This window comes from Cheilinus undulatus, linkage group 15 (genome assembly GCF_018320785.1).
Source record: "Cheilinus undulatus linkage group 15, ASM1832078v1, whole genome shotgun sequence".
Classification (NCBI taxonomy): Eukaryota; Metazoa; Chordata; class Actinopteri; order Labriformes; family Labridae; genus Cheilinus; species Cheilinus undulatus.
Window position 1 is genome coordinate 13658307 of NC_054879.1, and position 23069 is coordinate 13681375.

The 23069-nt window shown below is 39.5% G+C and overlaps 1 protein-coding gene across 1 annotated transcript in view; it reads right to left on the reverse strand.

The window, feature by feature from the left end:
- The window catches only part of hecw2a (HECT, C2 and WW domain containing E3 ubiquitin protein ligase 2a), a 78140-nt gene that overhangs the window by 39238 nt on the left and 15833 nt on the right, over positions 1 to 23069 (reverse strand). The window contains exons 2-8 of the mRNA XM_041806445.1: positions 9794 to 10484; positions 3323 to 3430; positions 2806 to 2900; positions 2164 to 2230; positions 1249 to 1418; positions 1016 to 1155; positions 89 to 189 (exon numbers count right to left, since the gene is read on the reverse strand). Of these exons, the coding sequence (XP_041662379.1) occupies positions 89 to 189; positions 1016 to 1155; positions 1249 to 1418; positions 2164 to 2230; positions 2806 to 2900; positions 3323 to 3430; positions 9794 to 10172 (1060 nt within the window). The 5' untranslated portion in view covers positions 10173 to 10484. The remainder of the gene's footprint in view (positions 1 to 88; positions 190 to 1015; positions 1156 to 1248; positions 1419 to 2163; positions 2231 to 2805; positions 2901 to 3322; positions 3431 to 9793; positions 10485 to 23069) is intronic.

The following is a 23069-nucleotide window of genomic DNA, read 5'->3' on the forward strand; positions in this document are numbered from 1 at the left end:
AAACACTTGTATGTCTTTGTTGAGAAAGACAAACTCAAAGAAAAAGCATGAAGTTGTTTTAAATTCAAATAAAGAGAGGCATACTTACCATCAGGTCCGGTCGATGTGAGCTCAACTTTGAATTGCAGCTGACCGCTGACATGTTCAGTTGGCAAGCGCCGACACAGGGAGAAACTTACAGGCTGGACTCTGTTAAGATAAATAAAAAGCAGACATGTAATATTTAAAGATAAACCTTTAATATTATGAGCTAAAAATCCAAAAAGTTACATTTACCACTGACATGTAAATAATTTAGTGGAGTTTTAGGCAGGACTAACAGACCTACATCACCTGAAGTGTTTTTCTTTGTTCATCATCATTCCTTAAACTTAAAGTTTGTTAAAAGGACTAAAATCTTAGGTCTGAACTACACTTATTTACTCGTGCCAATATCAGTATTGACTACAATGAATTTTCAAATATCTGCATATTAATATTGGCAAATATCCAGTATCATGCATCACTAAAATGAACTGATCAGGACAGCTAGACATGTAGCTACAAGTGCTTCCTGCAGAAAAATTACTGATGTTGTCAATGAAGTTTAGTAGCTTTGAACAGAGTAATTGAAGTCATAAAAAAATTTATTATTGAAGGAAAAAGCTCTGTCTCTGCAGGGATCCTTTCTGTAATGCTGTGAGACAGACTGAATAACAATCCAAGCCTGTCAGACTAAAACAAGGCCTGTTAATGGACTTAAATTAATTGGCCAAATTTGCCCCCTAGGATTACATTGGAACCATTACAGCCTGTCTTGCCGATGCCAGATGAAGTGTACTCGGACAAATCCTTTGTACTTATTAATCATTCAGACCACCATTTATGTACAAAACAAGGCCTTGCTACATTGAAATTAAAACAATTAGGTAGAGCACATTCAGAGCTGAAGCTGACAATAAAAAATATGACTGGAGTTTGTTTGTAATTCTGTGTGTGTGATAGAGTGTCAGCAGAACTGTGTGTTTTAACCTACCCAGGTATCTTCTCAATGAGTCTCTGCACAGGAATAGTCAGCTGGCCAAGAAAGCGTTTGATGATTGGTCGACTTTTGGCAAACTTGTCCTTTACCTCTATGTACAGGATGTCTGTCATCAGTGCTACGAATGTGTATTTCTGTGGAGAAGCAAAAACATTCAATGCTATATTAAATGTGTATTTGTATTATTTTTACGTCATAAGAGGGTAAGTTAAGAGTCTTCACAGCACCTCTCCATGCCAGACGGGGTTGGTGGTGTTAGCAATGATGGCTGATCGTCGTTCCTGTCCGTGGTGGCTGTAGATGGGGAAGACGCTCCTCTTCCCTGGATGGATGGACATCTTCAGGTATGGATCAGGATTGAAAAACATCCCCTTCTTCAGGCCGGTGGCTCTCAGATCTACAGCAAGCAAAGGAACGTAAGTTAAGTCTATCAAGATGCTAGCTGCTTTTCATAGAGCAATAAAGACTATCAAATATTTACTTTTTTATCATGATTCATCACTGAATTTGGTAGGTTATTGTAGGCAATCACACTTGTATTCTTGCATGTTTGAAATTTCATTATTTTATATTTAAAAACACATTATTGAGTCCATACTTGAAATATGAAGCATCTCTAACCAAGTTCTTGATTTGTGAGTCAAATAAACACAAAAAAGAAGTATTCTTGCGCTGCTCAGTCAAGCTCAACTGCATCTTTTCTGTCTGGGCCTTTTCACCCCTGTTAATACACCCAGATACCAAAGACATTTTTTTGGGCCCTTGGGACCTTTGGCAGCCCTGCTATCCGCCCAAGCATTCCCCCTAGGCTATGCTTACTTGCAAATTTGACACTTTCTGCAACCTAAAGTCTGGACTTATTTTTTCAACACAATATTTAACCATGCCCCTTCTAATATTCAAGGACATCCAGAGCACTAGTGGGGTTGTGTCAATCCTCCTTCCTGCCTGATGGTGCCCGCAGGTGGCTTACTTGCCACATTTTCTGTTTACTTCAGTCTCAATTTTTTGCCCGAGCATGCCTAAAAGTTCTTCAAGTGGATTTGTTGATGGGAGTATTTTGATCAGAAACATGTGACATTAACTATTACAGAGGAAACATCTGTCAAAATATTGTCCTGTCTTTTCTCCTATGAACTCACCTGTTAAAGTGAAGCTGATCAATTTTCTTGGATGTTCAGTGCCAACCTGTTCTGCCAGCCCCTCCACCTGCAGGAAAAAAAACAGCACAGATTAATTGTCACAGCTTGTCTCTCTGTTTAATAATTCAATGTTTGTTTCAGTTGAGAAACGTGTAGCGTGTGGTAAACTAGCTGAGCCTTCTATTCTCAAGATTCTCTGCAGGAGGTAAACATATCAGGGGTGCAAGATGCAGTGCACATAGAGAATCTGAAAGTCCTGACTTGTTAGCATGTATGCTTAACCTGACATGCCAGATAGATTTGTTTCTGACATCCATCTGGAAAACCTCCCATAGACAGCGTTTGGGAGAGGGCAGAGCCTTTGAAAAAAAACTTGGAAATCATCTAATTCCCAGTGCTTGTTGTATATCATGCAGTGTTTTCAGCAGACACTCTCATATCTGGAAAGCCAACAGACAAAAAAATATCCAATATTCAAATTTTCTTTCATAAAACAGTTATCTGATGCAATATTTACACCTAGTGTAAGTTTAAGCCATGATTATAAGCTAATCCTGAGAAATCAAACTAAAAGTTTCAAACTGGTACAACATCTCTGACAAACCCAAACAAATACACATGCATGCCAGCGCAGACATATACCAGAACTGAGGGGTTCTTCACTGTGATGCAGGGCGTCGTGGCTCTTAAGGCTCCGCTCACTCCGTGGTAGTATTTGAAGCAGATCTTTGTCTCAGCTGCAGAGAAAGTAGAATTATTATGGTACCAGAATTTTAAACTTCCATAGCAAAACTGTGTTTTCTATTAAAAACAAATGATATCAATCTCTGTTTTTACACCACAGCAACAAAAATACAAGTCCAGTGAGGTCTACTAGAAAGCAAGATTAGAGGGTAAGCCTGGTTTGTTGAGCCTAGAGTCAAAGTGTTCTGTGTGATGAAGCACATTTAATAAAATGTGAGGGCAAGTTGAATACACTAAAGTGATTCGATAACTATATTTAAAAAAAAAATTGTGATAAACTTAAGGGGACCATTTATTCAATAATTCCAGTAAAAGTAAAACATTCAAATTCTTGGTTACTAAATTTTTAAAGTAAATAAAAGCTGACAGTCCTTGTGAGTTGTTTTCTCAGTTACCACTTATGCTGTTAACTTACGCTCCATAAAATAGGGCCCAGGCTCCAGCCTCCAAACAATCTGGCCCTTCTGGGTCCCATTCACCCCTCTGTTTTTACAGTCCCACACGTTTGACGGACTGGTTTCATCTGCAGAAAAGGATAGAAGTGTGAGTATGTTAGCTTTAGCTTTAGACAAATGATGTGCTCACTATGGTAACATTCCTCCTGATTCAAACCAAAGAATGTAAAACTTAGACAAGTGATTATATTCTGGATCCTGCTTTTGCTTCAACACACTGCATAAAGCTGCGTCTGCTTCGTCTTCCAGTATGTTTAGTCTGCATACTCTGTCTTTCAAAACACAAGTTTGCCTTTAATCAGTGAAATCCGTTCCTAAAATAGCCTCCCTACAACCTCTAACCAGAAGGACAAACAGCAAACTTCCTCTGAGTTAAAAACAGGGAGGGGGGAATTCCGCTGTACGTAGCACTTTTGCACACAGATTAATGAAGCACGAAACTCAGCTGACTGGAAGGGAGGAGTGTTTGTGCAGGAGCATGCCTGTGTGTGTATGTTTGAAGGGGAGGGCGAGCTGCTTATCATTGAATGTCTGCTTAGTCGAGGATAGCTGTAGCCCCTCTGGGGTTTAAGACCCTGGAGCAGGTAATGAAGTCCTGGCGGCCTTATGATCGATATGAAGTGACCTGACGCCTCTCGCGGCACCAGCAGTCTACACTATCTCTTTCTCCTAAACAGCATTTTCACCTACAAGGGAAAGGTTAGGAAGACTTTGTCAACAAACCAGACTAGTTATGTCTTTGTGCTTGTCAGAAACTCAAAAACCACAAGCAAAGCTCTCTTGAACCATTTTTTCATGAAGTAATGTCTAGAATATATTACTTCAATTTTACCCCAGGTTTGTGTGACCTCTGGGAAGTCAAAGGCATTCATTGTGTTCAGAATCCATTATCCATTACTAACCCAATACATCATGCTGAACAGCTCACTGACTTCAATTTTCCTTTAAATGACACTGTTTTAAACAGTAATTATGCAGTGTAAGAGACAACAAAGACTTTCTGCTTCACTGTATAAGGTAATATATCAATGATGATGGGGAAAATGCAAACTTACAGTCGAATGAAGGCAACAATCTTAGTTGTGCTCATTGCACTGCATCTGGATTTGCCAAAATTATTAGATGATGACAAAACCAACAAAAGGTGAAACTTTTTCAGTTCCAAAAGAACAAAGACAAAGACTAGTTCATGTTCTTATTCTTCCTCCATTGTTTAATACATAAGCCACAGCCTGTTTTTTGAGAGTTTGTTAAAGGGAAAAAGCTTTAACTTGTCCTCCTACGTGACATTTTCCATTTCATTCAGCCAAGTTCACAACATAAACAACATTTGCAGCTGTGTTGCTCTTTCCGTACCATCTGTTTTCACCGTATGGAGTTTCCGTTGAGGTTAGGAGGTAATATGGTTTTACCATATCCCAGGGTATTTAAAAATAGCCACAGTAACCCTTTAATAACCAACATGACCAAATCTGCTGTGCAATGTTTTATAAATGCTCTACAAGAGCGTGTCCGTTTGAGGCAGCAGTATCAGTGCTTGTGTTTGAAATATTAAAATAGTGACAGCAAAAAATCAGATTAGTCACATATCCTGCTCAAAAAGGACTCCCTTTTTGGATGTGTTCATGCTTTGTATAGCAACAGAAGTATATGCCGTGGCTTTTTCTGCTCCCCACTTAAATTTAAGAGAGTAAAACTTATGGACAAAACAAGCAAAATATTGAATGCAGCCTTAAATGGTATCCATTACTAGTGATAATCATAGGCATGTATTCCCTATTAAATGCAAAGTATAATTGTGTTTAGCCGACTAGTCCAAAGACAAGCACAAGGGCTGAAAAGTTCATAGGTTGAACAAGAAGAAGTTATCCCAAAGTAAGGAAACTTGACATGCATTAAATTCAACCTTTCCTAACACTAATTGCATGTTTCCTCTGGATAAACCCACACTGAAGAAGTAATTCAGGACTTTACAAAGCAGTACTTGTGAATATGGATCAAATGTGGCACCATGGTGTTATCAAATGTCTACAGAAAAAAAAGATTTCAGGAGGGAGCACCTGGTTCTGTTCGCTCTAGAGTTGTCAAAATTAGATTTGTACATATTAACTTAAACAGTAATACACTGATTAAATTGTTTATACAGATATTTTTTGAGAAAACATATGTAAAACTATTTTGTTAGAGTTTTATTAATTAAACAATCCCAATCAATGTACATTTTTGACAACAATGCAGCAGTCGGGGGTTCCGTTTTTCTACAAATCGGGGGCACCCAAAAGAAAATGTTGGGAGCCAATGCTGTTAACTTACTTTATTCTGAAACGGTAAAACAACGCTACAGCGTAATAATGCGAAGGTGGTTTGCAGAATGTAGCTAATGTTAGCAGCGTAAGCACTGCAGACCTGCAGTCTTCTTTGCAGGTTAATACCCACGTTCCTAAACTTAATATCCTCCCTTGATGCTTTGGTTACAGTATATGTGAGCATAACCTGACAAGGCCTCTGAACAACTTAATCCCTATTTTCTGAATCAAAAGAGTTCTAAAACGCTGTTCTTTGGTCATGCTATCAATGCTATAGCTATTAGCGGTTGTTTATATTGGATTAAAGAGCAATACTGCAGCAAGGGAGTCGCAATTAGGAACCGCTACAGTGGCTACTAATTGTGGTCAGCTGCTTTAAAGGATTGTTGGTCTGAACTGATGAAAATGTTAATACTTAGTTTTACCTCATAATTCTGGGGCCACCTATAGATGGATCAGAATTTAACTGTTTAGCTGGCTGATCACATGCCTCACTGTTAACTACCACTACAAAATGAATCCAGACCCATGCAAAAGTTTGTGTAGAGCAACAAAAGACCTTGCAGAAAAGTTATTCAGAATGAGTGTTGCTGTGGCATATCATCAAAGTCTGATGTCTAGCGATGTCACAGGAAGTTATTGCTTTTCCATAGACCACTTCTTAACACATTTGTATGCAGACATTAAATACCTGACATAGCTTCTCCAACTGGTAAGACCCATAACGACCTGCAGGGCAAGATCCAGTTGTTTACTCTGACATTTACACTTCATGTTGTGTATAAAAAAAATAACATTTTATAACTGTTTGACAGTGCTTATTATCGCAGGAGTTATTGGTGAATCTAACTACCTATATTCTACCAATCTTTCTGAAAACTATGAATTGCAATGTAGCACACAGGAAAACTGACATTGTAACCTCAAGATAACAAGAAAAAGAGATTGAGAGCTCAAGAAACAACTGAAATTAGAATCTTTGCATGCATGTCTGCTTAGGGCTGCCATACAAAGTAAAATTATTAAATTTCATGTTTATGTCCAAACAACAGCATACACCTACAGAATGTAAAATACAACCTAGAAAAGCTGCAAATCTTCATATTTATGGAGGTGGAAGAGTGCAAAAAACTTCTGAAAATAATAACTTAATCAAAACATTTTGCATTTTCAGTCTGTGCAGCTTTCAGAGTTTAATAATATTTGTGCTATATTGTTCAGTCTTTTTGCTGAACTGTAGTAAAACTTGCAGGCATTCAGGATATGAGCTGTCTTGACCCTGCCTGTCCTCAAAGCCTTTCAGCTGATCTGGGAGTTTTATTATTGGGAGTTAAGCGTTGCCAGGTAGAGTCCAACTCTGAGTCAATATTGCAACAGGAGCTGTTGAGTCAACATGTCACCGCTCTACCTTGGTATACAATAACATACACACCATCACAAAGCATGCACAGTCTTGAGATGTATGGTTGGTCTTCAATAAAGCCCACCTCTTCCTGCTTAGAGACAGAATTTGACAGGAGGAAACACATTGACCTGTGTGCTGAAGAAAGCAATCAGCCTCAAACTGTCAGGTGGATCTGTCCATCCTGGTGAAAAGTAATACAGGAACAATACTGACCAACAAGCACAGTGGGTGATAATAATCTCTGAATGGTTCCTGTTTTGCAGATTCAATAAAGGGCTGATGTTACATTGGGGCTTGCAGCTATTCCACTCACTTCTCTGCCTCAGAAGAGTCTGTTTGAATTTAATTTATTCTCACTCTGAAAGATGAATGCCATGTGTACACAATAGATGTTATGACTGAGGATTAAATATGTAATTCTGTGATACTGTGGATGATGTATAATATCAAAATACTATTTCCAAGACTTATCTTTTTTGCTAAGCTGTGAGCAAAGATATGCCTGAATCTGTACTTTGGATTATCGTAAATGATCACTCAATTGGTAAATCAACAGCAGCATTTTCTTATAAAGGTAAAGGTGCCTAGAAACACTTTTAGACTGAGTGGATTCTGGCAATTTTTACAGACAAAAGGAGGTCAGCAAAAAACACTGTTTATGTAATGTAAACTATATTTAGTTAAGAAGAATTTAGTAAAGAATAGCCTGTTCAAAATATAAACTCCTTTTCTCAAACCAGAACAACCATTTTTTGGTGATGTTAACAATGTGGATAGGCCTGTTGAATAAAACCATTTTTCTAGTAACCAGCAAAAGCAACGAGATGGAGCTGAGTCTACCTTCTAGGGAACATCTGAACCCCAACCTCCAAAAGGAGGTAAATGCTACCTGCAAAGTCCACATACTCCACCTGCGCTGCGTTTTAGGTGCGCAGCACATGCCTGAGCAGCTGGAGACTTGTGATCACAACATCCCTGAAGAACTACAAGTTCACATGGGAAAAGTATGTAAAAATCCGAATATTTTGCCTTTCTGGGGTGGATATGCCAGTCATTATGATATCATTCCACGATTTCCCTGCTTCCATCATTGGTCCGTACATTAGGAAGTTAAGGTTTATGTTTTCTACAAAGTTTATGTTGCTTCACATGAAATTATGTGGATTTCCACCTCAAAAATGAACATATCTTAATTAGAGGTGCTTTAGCAGCTCTAGGACCCACTTTTTACATATACATTTTTATATATATAGATGTTAAATGTTTTTATATATTTTTCCACTTGTGCCATGACATTTTGATATAGTGATGATTACCCATCAGGAGTTCATACATTTTGTTGTGTTTTGAAGGTGCGCAATTTTTGTATGTTTATCCAGCTTTTAGTATCAGTCCACTCTAAGTGTACTGGCGTGTTTTGGCAGCTGCCAGCATTGGCAATAGACCCGCTGCACATCTCAAGCAGAGTGAAGAGACATTTCTGGGATTTGCCAGAGATGGAACTTGAAGTGATGTGGTGGAATTGCAAAGATTGACAACAAGAAAGTCTGCTATCTGCTCCACAGTGCACTTCGCAAGCAAATCACCAGGGATTGCAGCACAGGCGGAGTATGTGGACAGATGTGATTTATAAATCACATCTGTGAAGGTCCCATTCACTAGGTTTTTGGGGCCCCACCATTTCTTTGGGCATGCCTGGATATGCAACACATTGTTTGACCTATCTTCAAAGTTTTTTGTTAAAAGCAGAACAATATGCTGTGGTTTTCACCTGTAAAAATGGTGTATTCTATTGAAACACGCAAGTTCGGTTTCAGCGTTAGTTTGGCTTGTTTGTGCTGTTGTGAAAGCTGACCACTAATGTCTGGTGCGAACCAAAAAGACCAAGACCACTTGATAAGGTGGGTCTCGGTCCCCTTCCATTTGCACTCTGCTGCAGTTCGTGTGTGGTGACAACATGAACGGATGTTGATCTGGCCTAACTGTCCTTCAGACAAACCTGAAGGAGCATCAGAAACAATCAGACTGCTGTCTCTGTGGGAAATATTACAAAGCTAATCAGTATCCATTGGTTCCAACATGTAAACTTTACCAGGATTTATATTTATTGATTTACTTCTGAATAAATAACTTGATCAGAGATCAATTAATGAACAGGTACTCACAGACTCTGTCCGTGGTGCTGAAGTGCTCTTACTGTCATAGCTCTGACCTTTCTGACTGTTTCTGAGGCATTACTACCAGGAAGACTATGAAGACTTGATTAATTGATGTATTTTTGGAGAAATAACGCAATTGATCCATGATCAATTAAAAAAACAAACAGTCATGTGCCCTCCACTCACTGTGACACACACTTTAGCAGACTGGTACACATGGTGCTGATTCCATCCCTCTTGTAAACAATCATCACCACCCTGAAAGCCATGTGCCTTGCATGCTTATTTGCATGTTTATTCTAAGGACTACATTATCCCCGCATTTAGGTATGCTGTTAACTATATCAGCAAGGCTTTTGAAGAAAACTCCTTAAATGGTGGGCGATTGACTGAAAAATGTTTAATTTTCTTTAGAACTTTAGACATAATTTGAAGTTTCCCTTAAAGGCCAAAAACTCTGCCCTGACTTGCCTTAAATCTTGATACTGGACCTTGACCTGCCCTAAAACTATCTTAAGAAGCTTTCCCATTCACAACATTTATAAAGAAAAATAATCTCACCAATGTGGTACAGCCCAATCCAGTCTGTAGCATCCACTTCTTCCTTGATATCCCAGGATATGACAAGATTCTGGCCCCGGTTCAGCGTGTACTCCAAAGTTGATGCTGTTAGTGACGACCGGCTCTGAGAGGTCACCAGATCCGTGTCACTGTTAGCCCGTGGTAAACCAATAGGGCTGCTGACAACAGACACGGTATCCACTGCAGCTCCGCCCCTCTCTGCAAGAGTTCGAAGGTTTTCTGGACTCAGTGTATGTCGGAGGTGGGGACTGCGCCTTCGTGGCACTGACAGGTGTTCACGGCCCCCAACAGCAAGGTTGGGTGGATTGTGGGAACGGGTCCTTGGCGGTAGGACTGCTGTGGCAAGGGAAGGACGCATGGTGGATTGTTAGCAAAAGAGCAACAAACAGAAGAAAACAGCTCCTTAGAAGGCCAAAAAGAGGCGGAGATGAGTCAAAACTTTGATGAGGTTGTCTGTTTGTTGGAGGGTTTTCTCTGTGATGATTCAGCTACAATCCTGATGTTGAAAGAGAACGTTTGAGGAGGTTGTCTTCGTAGGAACCATATGGGAGCCTAAGCAGTTATGGGTTGATTCCTGTGACACAACAGCTCCCATTATCACTTTTTTCAGTCACTACTCGTAACAAAGCATTCCACTATTGTTTCGTGTTGTCCAACAGCAATAGGTGACCTAAAGAAAGGGAGAGACAAGAAAATGAACTGTAAAGAATAAAATAGCTCTTATGAAACAACAGCAATGATTCAAGCAGCAAAAGTGAAATAAACAAATTACTGCATAAGCATAAGTCATCAGAGGAGGTCAATGTTTCAGCTGTCGAAATCCAAAGCAAATATCCCAGCAGAACCATTTCACCATTTCAACCATTCTTCTCTGTATGAAAGAACAAATGACTCCTGATATTTTTGTATTTTAATGATTTATTTTTGAATTGTTTATTGTCTCTAGTCTCCAAATGATAAAGAGCAAAGCCAAAACAATTATTCAACATTGTAAGTGATCAACGAAACTCCTCAAAATAACACACTTGTTGTTGGGTGTACAGCATTGACTCTAAAGAGTGGAAATAAGGTGCTATCAAATGAAGCTGTATTTAACATATTCACAGACGGAGACCACATGAAATCCCCCCTGTGATGTATTCATGTCATCATAAGTGCAAATTTTCTAAAAGCTTTAAGGTTGTGATGTGTTTAATGATGTTTTCAGTGATGCCTAAGCACATGGATTTCCATTTTTGTCATTTAGTCATGTTTTTGTAATTTTACAATATGTTTTTTGAAAATGTTGGCCATACTATTTTGCAGACAAAACTTGAAATGGATCCTAAAATATAGGAATTCATTTATGTTCAGTTCATTCAGAAAGTATTTGGACCCCCATTTACTTTTTCAATTTCATTATGTTGCAGTCTGAAGTACGCTATCATGACAAAGTGTAAACAGAATTGTAAAAATTTTTGCAAATTTATAAAAACAAAAGCCTGATATATTACATTGACATAAGTATTCAGACCTTTTGCAAAAACACTTGAAATTAAGCTCAGGTCTCTCCCATTTTTTCTGGATCTTTGCTGAGATGTTTCTACACCTTGTTTGGAGTCCACCTGTGGTAAACTATGGACATGATTTGGAAAGGCAAACACCTCTCTATAGAAGGCCTTACAGCTGACAATTCAAAAACCAGGCCATCAAGTCAAAGGACCTGCCTGCAGAGCTTAAAGGCAGGATTGTTGATGTGCACAGATCCAAGGAAGGCTACAAAAATCTTCTGCTGCACTGAAGGTTCCAAAAAGCACAGTGGCCTCCATTAACCTTGCACAGCAGATGGATATATCAGTTTCTGTGTTTCTCACTGGCACAGTCGTGACGTAAGCAAGCAGAAACTAGAGGTTGGTGCTGTTATAGCGGAAGACATTAGCGTGGATGCTGCTAAAGCGCCAGTTTTATCAGAACTTGACGACATTCCTTCATTAAAAGAAGAACAAAGAACAGCAGTGAGTTGTTTTCTTTTCAACAACGACAAAGGTCGTCTACTGACATGTCTATATTCGCCATGGTTCGCGTTATGTGGTTCTTTATGGAAATTATTCCTCGGTAGCTGCACACGCGCACCTCGGTAGCGGTGACGACGTCAGGTGTTTTGTTGTTTTGATTGGCCCATAGAGATGTGACATCCAATCACCCTCCGAGTTTTTTTTCAAAGGCTGTGCCCTTTCCCAAATGCTGTATATCGAAGAGTTTTCCAAATGAATGTGTGAAACAAATCCATCTGGCGTGTCAGGTTAGGCCTCCATCATTTTCAAATGGAAGTAGTCTGGCACAACCAGGAGTCTTCCAAGAGCTGGTTGCCCAACCAAACTGAGCAATCAGGGGAGACGGGAACAAGAGAGGTGACCAAGAGCACGATAGTCACTCTGACTTAGCTTCAGAGATCTTGTGGGGAGCTGGGACAAAGTTCCCAAAGGACAACAGTCACTGCAGTCCTCCACTGATCTGGGCTTTTGGTAGAGTGTCTAAACAAAAGCCTCTCTTCAGTGTAAAACACATAAAAGCTGCTTTGCAAAAAAAGCACCTGAAGGACTCTCAGACTCTGATTGAAAAGATTTGCTGGTCTGATGAAACCAAGTGGAACTGTTTGACCTCAATTCTAAATGTCTGGAGGAACCAGGCACCACTCATCACCTGCCCATTACCATCCCAACAGTGAAGTATGGTGGTGGCAGCATCATGCTGTGGGGGTGTTTTTCAGTAGCAGGGACTAGGAGACTGGTCAGGTTTGAGGGAAGGGTAAATGAGCAACACAATGGCTTATGGACAACTCTGTGACTGTCACTGAGTGGCCCAGCCAGAGCCCTGAATCAAACCCTACTGAACATCTCTGGGGAGACCAGAAAATAGTCTATTCACTGGTGGTCTCCATCCATCCTGATTGAGATTGAGATATGAACACTAATGCCAATGTGAAATCAAAGTTACAGGAACATGCCCCGTGAAAAATACCATGATCCGACTAAGGTATCGTACCGGGCCTTTGTATTTTGATACATGTTGTATCATGTGGGAAATACCAAGCCATAATACACAGAGGTTTTACTAATCTGTGGAGGAGTGAACTCAAATGTGGAGTCTGTAATTTCCATGTGACTAAAGGGAAAATAAATCTTTAAATCATCAGCCCTCACACTCACTCAGAAAACACACTCTTCCACACATCTCTGCATCTGCGTTTCTATGGTTTCTGTCAGTACGGGCTACCTCGGTTAAAGGAGACAGGCAGCTGTATCTGCCTCAGAGGAAACTCTTCAATCAGCAAATGCCAGTTTGGGAGCCGTCAGGGGAACGCTGTCTCCATCAGAGCCATTTTGTTTTTAGAGGAAGGATGGCATGTGACTTCAGAGTCTCGCCAAAGGCAGCTGGTTTTTAGACAGGCTGAGGAGCAGAGGTTTTTTTTTTTTTTTTTTGATGGAGAATAGGTTGGGTAATATTCAGCTAATATGTGCCTGTTCAGTCACCGGAAAGCTGTGTGGGCTTTAGTCTGAGCTAAGCCCTGATATCTTTGGCATTTTAAGTGGGTATATGTCTCAAAAGCTGAGCTGTCCAGTGATGCTTTGAAACCATTGCTTCTTCTTCAGGTTTCAATGTGTGGGCTGCACTGTATGCATCACTGTATTTAATAAAAACACGTGGACTGGAAGTAAACAGCCTTCAAATGAACTAAACTGTAAAAGAACATTACACAGCAGGTGTCAATCAGGTTTAAAGCACTCGACATAACTGACACTGACTGCTAATTTTCCACTGTATATTTTCTACTGTATATAAGCAATAGTCCTGAAAAAGGTGTTTATTACTTTCTTCCAGAAAATAACTGCTCAGATAAAGGGATCATTTTTCAATCCAGAAATACAGAGTCAAACAATTATATGTAAGATGTAGTTATTTTTTGCATATAGTTTATTGCAAAGCTCCTCCCTCATATCAGAAAAATAAGTATCAAGCTTTCACCAGCAGTTTATTAGCTTATAAAAAAAAGACATCAAATGTTGTAAAATAGCTATCCTAGTTATGTCTAACAGCTGTCCTGCCAAAGCTCACGTCTTACTCTACTTCCATTCATGCAGAAAGTGGAATATTTAAGACACTGTGGGACTGAGTGTCAAAATTTTAGTTCGGCTTGTGCCCAGATATTTTTAGCTAGTAATTGGTTGGATTTTTTATTAATGTGCCATGCATAAATAATACGTCCAGCCCAAAATAGGCTTCAACGACACCAGTATTTATAGGAAGAGATCAGGATCCAGAATAGTGCCATAACTCAAAATACTGGACGACTAAAATTAAAAGATTGTTATGGTTGATCTATGAAAATGGCTGTTGGAGGTTTTCTGTTTGACTATTGATTAAAACAGCACCCTCTAAGCCCACCATTTTTATTATTTGTTGCAAAAATCTGCTCTTTTTTAAAATAAATATCCTGAATTTACCAGTAACATCATTTTTTTCTATTGTTTAGTGGAAAGACTAAATGACAATACATTAACAAGTATACAGTCCCCTCCAAAAGTACTGGAACAGTGAAGCCAATTCCTTTCTTTCTGCTGTAGACTGAAAACATTTGGGTTTGACGTCAAAAGATGAATATGAGACAAGGGATCAACATTTCAGCTTTTATTCCCAGGTCTTAACATCTGGATCTGATAAACAAATTAGAAGATAGCACTCTTTGTTTGAACACACCCATTTTTCATGTGAACAAAAGTATTGAACATGTGACAGACAGGTGTGTTGTGTTTCCCAGGTGTGTTCTGTTGCACTGATTATCCAAACAATAAATAGTGCTGAATGCCTATGCTCAGTTTCAGATTTGGATTTTGCCTGTGCAGACTGCATTTATAGTTAGAAGTGTAAACAACATGAAAACCAGAGAGCTGTCTATGGGTGAAAAACAAGCGATTGTGAAGCTGAGAGAAGATGGAAAATTAATCAGAGCCACTGCAAAAACATTGGCCATAGCCAGTACAGCTATTTGGACTGAAGAAGAAAGAAACCACTGGTGTACTCAGTAACAGACGTCAGGTTAAACCAAGGAAAACAGCAGCAGTTGATGACAGCAACATTGTGAAAGCTGTAAAGAAAGACCCTAAAACAACTGTTACTGACATCAGCAACAACCTCCTGTTCACAGAAGACTTCATGAACAAATGTACAGAAGCTACACCAGAAGATGCAAACCACTCATTAGCAAGAAGAACAGGAAGGCCAGGCTGGAATTTGCCAAAAAGTACAGAGACGAGCCTCAAACATTCTGGGACAGAGTTTTATGGATTGATGAGACAATGATGAACTTTTACCAAAGTGGCAGAGAGGCTAAAGTTTGTAGAAAGAAAGGATCCGCTCATGATCCCAAACATGCAAGTTCATCTGTGAAACACAGTGGAGGTAATGTCATGGCTTGGGCTTGCATGGCTTCTTCTGGGACGGGCTCATGCATCTTCATTGACAACGATCGTCATTGCAGCAGCAACATGAACCCAGAAATCCACAGAAACATTTTGTCCACCAATTTAAAGAAAGATGCACCTAAACTGACTGGAAGATTCTTCATCATGCAGCAAGATAATGACCCAAAACACACTGCCAAAACAACAAAGGAGATCATCAGGGGCAAGTCAATTTCCAGACTTAAACACTATAGAGCTAAAAAAGGAGACTGAAGGGACTAACCCCCCCCCCCCAAAAAAAAGAAACTAAAAAAAAAAGACTGAAAGAGGCTGCAGTGAAAACCTGGAAAAGCATCACAGAAGAAGAATGCAACAGTTTGGTGATGTCAGTGGGTCACACGCTTGATGCTGTTATAGCAGGAAAGGATTTGCAACTAAATACTAAGTCTTATTCACATGTTCAAATATTTTTGTTCACCTAAAAATTTAAGTTTATGTTCCACCCTGATTAACTTAAGCATGTTTTTGCATTCATCATATCATGAAATGACGTTTCATCACAGAGTCCATGAGACTTACATACTGAACCAGGTATCTGAGTTTCAATATCCATCCCTAGTGTGAAGCTGTTTTTTAACATAGATCATCTATTGTGCATAGATGGTATCATATACTGATTTTTTTTTTTTAAAGAAGAAAGAAATGTTGTTTCTAAAATAAGTAAAGATTTTAGGATTGCCTTGTTTGTAGCCAGTTTAAAGTAAAAAGAGCACATAAACCACAGGTATCCAGTCATGTATCTGTTGGTTTTTAAATTTCTATTTTTAGTTTTCAATCTTATTAAATAAAAGATTCCCAAAATGTGCACAATTACCTGTTGATGTGCATTCACTCTTTATGGATCAATATGGTACTACAGAAAAATTTAAAATGTGATAACTCAGATGGAGGTCCTGTAGCACATTTGTCCTCTGATTTGTCTGCAGTTTTGTATATCATGATAGAACAACATTATAGATATTGATTTCATTCTGTATTTTGTGTAACGTAGAAAGTTTTTGTCTGGCTGATCAGACCTTTGGCTTTAAAGGAGGGTCTGTTTCTGGCAGGGCAGGCAAATGATAAGGAATTTTATGACAAGTAAGCTGCTTACTGTAAGGTTGTCACTTTAACAGAATTATGAACTTTAAAATGTCACTAGTAAAAATAAGATATGAACTGATTCATACCACTGAAAAAAGAAGAAAATCCAGGTAACCACTAGTGGAAAGAATATTGCTTTCAACGAACAAAAATTGCAATTAAACATCAGCATGCTGTCAAATTTCCACAAAAACATTGGCAGCATTCAGTGCTTTAACACTGCCAGTGTTTCTGTGGTGTCAAGACACTGTGGAGGAGTTTGCTTGCAATTTTTGGTGGATTAATTCCTCTACTTACATCTGTCTCATGAAAATGATAATTTTTTTTAAGATTTTGGTTCTTTTTGATACAGTTAGTGCTGCATGATTTGGTAATAATGCGCATTGTGATTATACTGGACAGTATTGCAGGATCTGACGACAGCTTTAACTGTTGTTGTAACTGAAGTAACATTCAAGAGAAAATCTGGATTTTTTTAAATCTCAATTTTCCATAACATCTCTTTGCTATTTTTCCTAAAAATATCAGCACAAGTGTTGTTTAAAAGCTTGCCATTGAAAAAGTATCCAAGTCTTAGAAACACTGACACACTGAAGAGTGTTGCAGCAACTGCTACTGCGATGGCAACTGTTGAATATATTGGAAAGTCGTCTATCCTTTCACCTCACTATGTTCACAACACCCACTGAGATCTTTCTTTACATCATCTATCAAATCGACAAAAGGAACCAAATTGTGGCTGAGGTAAATGCATCACGCCGCAAGCAAACTGCTATTGGATGTCTGCTTTGGTTTGTCACATCATCCATCTCTCTTCCATCCTTTTTTCTTGCCGTCTGGTTTTAAATCCGTAAAAATATCCGTGTAAAGCTATCGAGTAGACTCAGACTGTGTATGTGTGCATGACTGTGGAAATTTGTCACCACACAAAGATTGGAAATAATTTCCAAAGCAATTTCAAGGCAGTAGTGTGTATGAAAAATTGTCCAATATCCTGTATATACTGCTCCTGAGCTTCTGAATCAATCCACTTTGCATTTTGAACCGACTGGAGAGAAATGATGAACTGGCCTCTGAGCTGATGTATGTGGATTGGCTGTGTTTCCAAATAAGCCAGGCTTGATATTGAAATAAGATCTGCTGCATTTGACATGGGGGAAAGCCTGGACGTCCCTGACTCAACAAGATTACCAGAGCGTGGCTTCATCACACACATGCATACACACATGCTGCATACAGGGGATTTATGACAGAATAAAACCTTCATCACAGTTGCAGGAATACGTAAATCCTGCTCACGTGTGTTCATGTTGCAGAGACAGGGAGGGGCCGTTTCCATAAACCATCAAAAAAGAAACAAAGGTAAATGTGTGTTAAACTGCTGAGCTGTTATATAACCGTGGTCTGTGCACCCCCCCTTCCCTCATCTGTACCAGGCATTGTACTCTAAGCCTGCTGTGGATTGGGAGACACAGCGGCTGCACCAGTCCTGCTCATATCAGAGTGGAGGAAGAGTCTGTTGACCAGCTATGTGCAGCATACGGATTGAAACATGCCCTCAGGAGAAGGCACTGAACAATCCGGACCTGGTGCAGTATTTTTTCTTCTAAACACTGCGTTTTCTTTTATAATCCTGACTCTACTGCCCTGTGACACTCTGACATAGAGAGGGATGACTCTCAGTGGCATAACAAAGATGAACAGTGTTAGAGAAAGTAATTGAAAGTATAATTGTGTTTTTAATTCTATCATCTAGTAGGCTGTTAAATAATGTACAGTTGACAACTGTTTTGTTGTAAGGCATCAAACATTGGCTACATCTTATCCCAGAGCAGTGAATATAAGCTGCAAACTGGAGCGTCCACCAGAGGCTTGGTGCAAATACTAGAGAAACCCCAGTAAAGGGATAATTTGGTATTTTTGATGTTGGTTTGCATAAGGAACTAGGCAATAGTAGCGGCATTAGCTTTCAGAGATTTCAGTGTGTGTTTTCCCTTCAAATGGGATGCACTGGGGAAGCTAGGCTATTTAGCACTACAAATGGGTTTTAGTGGTTTAGCGATTGCTGTGGGCCAGAAAACATGTTGGCTTAATCCTATGCTATCTCAAAAAACTCTTAAGCGTTTGGCTCTATTTTACAACGCATGCTTCGGCTACGTGCTCCTCCATCTCAGCATATCTGATCAGCTGTTTAGGTCTGCAAGCTTAGACGAGCTCTATTTTGAAATAGAAAATGGGAACAGAGCTGGCAGTATTAGCATTGCTAACTTTAGCCACATTTGTAAGCCAACTTGAGAAGTTGCTAATTTTTAGAGAAAGAAGGGAGAGATGTATAACCCAAAGAACAAGGCCTCCAAAGAGAGACACAAGAGTATTATGCTGTGGGAACACTTCAGTGCATCTGGAACTGGGAATCTTGCAAAGGTGGGAGGAAAGAAGACAGAAGGATATGTAAAGACTGTGAAAGAAAACCTCAAGCAGTCAGCAGCAAAACTAGATCTGAGTCGTCACTTTTTCTTCTAACACAACAAAGACCCATAACACACATGGCTCCTGGTGAAGAACTACCCCCAGAAGACCAAAGTGAACATTATTGACTGGCCTGCACAAAGTCCTGACTTGAATCTCATTGAAAATCTGTGGTGTGAACTGAAGACCAAGGTTCTCACCAGAACATCATCAAATCTGGTGCTTGAGAGACCGGCCAAAGAAGAATAGACTTGGCATCCTCAGAAGACGCATTTGAGACTTGTTGAAATTTACAACAAAAGACTTCAGGCTGTTATCCAGCAAAAAGGAGACACAAGTAAAGGTAACAGATGTGGTTTCAGAGCCCATTTAAAATTTCCATTTAGTAAAGATAAACATGTTTACAGTTTGATACTAAAATCTTTTAGTTTAAATGACTAATTTATTTGTCTGTGAAACATTTTCAAAAAAACTTACTTGTTTTGGTTATTTCAAGTTAATAATTTATTCATACATTTTCATAATTAGGGGTGTGGCTGAGTTGACTGAGAGGTGAGCCTGCTGTTGCTGTTTGTCAGGATTAAGGCTCACCTCAGCCCTACGTCACCTGTTTCTAGACTAATAAATACTTAGATGAAGACAACATCTTCATAAATTTAGACTACCTCTGTGCAACTTAGAGACGCCACTTCAGAAATCCACAAGTGACCTCTCTTAGACTCTGTCCTTGTTTGATACAGCCTATATAGAAATACTAAAAAGAGCTACATCTGCAGTAGAGGATCTGATGGAGTGTGTCAGATTGTGCCGGATTGCTGTTTTCTTGTCAACAGCGTATCTTCAGAGAACAGGACAGCATCATGGAGGATTTAAGGGTACTTGGGAATTACAACAGCACCACTCTTTGTGACAGGTGTGTGTTTTATAAATGCAGAGGCTGAAGAAGTCTGTCTTGTGTAGCATCCCATGTGACAGGCGTGACTGACAGGCACCAGGGTAGCAATAAGGCTGTACACCTCCCTTTACACACCTAGTGCCAAGAAAAAGAAGATGTGCTGAATCTTCACAATCATAGACGCCTGCAACCCTGCACACACAGATATTGTCTACCCTGTACATTATCATACATGTATCATGCATACACTGCAGTGTTGTGCCCATGTATTACAGCAGCTCCTTTTATATCATGTCATATAATATGTTATGGCATCGGATAAGTTCACTTCATGAATTATAACTTTAGTGTTTAACCAAATAAAAATCAGGTTGATTTAGAAGGGCTACTTTATTCAACCTATGATAAATATTCACAAAATCATATTTTTTTTTCTTTCCCCTATAAAGATGTGCTTATCAGACTAAATGTAGAGCTATAAAACACAGTCTGTTGTTCTTAGATGCCTTGTCAGTGTAGATATTATTTTACCGTCTGGTTGATCTGCTAAAATGTAAGGTCTAAATTTTCCTTTAGGGTAAGAGGAAGGAGAATGGAGTGGGGTTTAGATCAGTGACTCCGGTCACAGGGGAGCTGGAGCCTGACCCAGATGTTGTCGGGCGAGAGGCAGGGTACACCCTGGACTGGTTGCCAGTCAATCACAGGCATATAGAGAGAAAGAACAACCAAGCACACCGATGGCTGATTAAGAGTGATCAATTAACCTAATGAGCATGGTTTTTGGTGGTGGGAGGAAGCCAGAGTACCAGCAGAGAACCCACGCACATACAGGGGAACATGCAAACTCTGCACAGAAAGGTCCTGACCAGGAATCAAACCAGGAACCTTCTGGCTGTGAGGCAAAGGTGCTAACCATTGCGCCGCCGTGCAGCCTGATGAGACCAATGACTGATATTTGGAACCGATATGCATTTACGCTGACATACAGTGTACTTAATGTAGCAAAAGTAAAATTGCATGATCAAAAAAATGTTAAAAAAAAACAAAAACAAAAAAAAAAAAAACAATTTAGTCCTAGCTCTATCCGCATGAGAAACAGCACAGAGCAACGCAGCAGAAGCAGGAACTACAGGAAGTGACGGCATAGGCTCACAATGTCAGGGGCACCCAGTATTACACATTGATTGGCCAGCACTTATATGACATCTAGCCAATCACACTGTGTTGTATACAGGACAACTGTTGAAACTGTGGAGAATGAAAACAGGGCCAGAGGGGAGCACAAACTTTATAGTGGAACCAAAGTAGTGCACTTTATGATAAATTAACTTTATCTGTTATCTAAAAGATAAAATGTTGATGGGATAATAGGCCAAATGGCAAATATTGGCCTAAATAACAGGTCAGATTAAATTCATCACTGAGTGAACCCTTATTTATTTATTTATTTATTTTAGATTTATTTTTGGGCTTTTTCATGCCTTTATTTGATAGAGGAAGGACAGTGGATAGACTCGGAAACAGGGAAGAGAGTGGGGAGAGCCATGCAGCAAAGGGCCACAGGCCGGACCCAAACCCGGGCCGCCTGCGCATATGGGTAGCGCCCCAAACCACTCGACCATCTGCGCTCCCAAGTGAATGCTTTTTGTAGCTACTGTAAAAATACAGCTTCATCTTCTGTGTTTATTAACGCACTGTCACAGCTCCAAACATTTCTATAAACATATTCCTTCAGCTGAGGATTTGTACTGACAGCGGGGACGATCATCAAGATGTAGCTATTAAAAATGTTGGGACTTTTCAGCTAAAATACTATTAAATCTGTTCACTGATTACTCGTTACTGATTTCTGTCACCAGTTCATATTTTTTAACCCAACCTAGCAGTGCTTTAAAATCTCTGTAGCACAAGGGGGGCAGGATCCCCAGAGTATCATCAAGGACTTTAGCTAAACTTTTTGCCCTTGTGACATATCTGCTGTTGTTTCCCTGAAGGACAGTTTGAATTAAACACAACTTTATATTGAATAAAATTAAGCATTTCTGGGTTTCAACACTGTTTGTAAATTTCTGGTATGTGATGGAACAACTCCAAAATAAGCATGACACAGGAAAAGAAGATGGCACATAATTATATTCTGATCAGTGATGTCAACATTTTTTATTTGCATTTGATTAATTATTCACAGTGGTAAAAAATGCAGTAAAAACTAAAACATTTTTATTGCATTTAACAAAAAATATTCTATGTCCTCTTAATTTGTATAATTTTATGGATAAAATCAATATTCTACAGATCAATACCACTTCTAGATTGACTTTTAAATGGCCAAACTGTCCTCAGTCTCCACTTCTTTGGTTTCAATAGCTATTAAAAAGTGTTGATGCTATTCAGAAACATGTTCTTTCTGGTTGCTTTGTTTCTATTACTAAAAAATCTACCAGTGACGCAATCTTTCTCAAATAAATTATGATTAATGAAGTGAAAAGTCTATAATTAATTAGATTAGTTTTTTAATCGACTGACAGCACTAATCCTGATGCAACTGAAAATCAGTTTTTATCACAGAGAAAGTCTAATCAATAATTAAATAACCTATGCTCTGCAGCTTCAGGGTGCTGTGATGTCAGTAAAGGGATTCCTCCTCCACTCACTTCCTCCCTCTCTCTTCCTCCCTGGCTGGGTGTGTGTCAATGTGCGTCAATGTGTGTATGTGTGTGTTAATGTCAGCAGTGGGACCCCTCTGTGCCCCTGTGGAGGTGACTGCTGCTCTTTACAGCCTGACAGAACGGGCACCTTGGGGAGCTGGCACTGAGGTCTTATTGTGCCTCACTGACACACACAGTTAAGAACAAAGTGCACAAGCAGCACCAAGAAGAGGAAAAACGCACCAAGACTAATCAAAAACCCACACATATCTTTATCCAAGCTCTGCAAACGGTAACTCTGACTCAGAAGATGTAAATAAACTCTGCACAAACTGACCATGAACCCAAAGGTGCATGAAGACCGCGGTCCACTCGACTGTAACATCACTGCAGTGAGTCCGCGCTGGACGACGCAGCTCTGTGAGTCATTCTGAGACAACACAGGCTGCAGCGTTGGTGCCAGAGTGTTCCCACTTCCCAGCAAAAAAAAAAAAAAAAAAAAAAAAAAAAAGAGCAGCCCCGTCCCGCTCGGGGTGTTTCTCTAAACACATCGCCCAGGGTGTACATGTCTGGGATGAGTCACTCATCAGGAGGCATCCCTCATGACAGGCCTTGGCGAGCCCAAAATAGCATTTACAGCTGGAAAACTGATTAATATC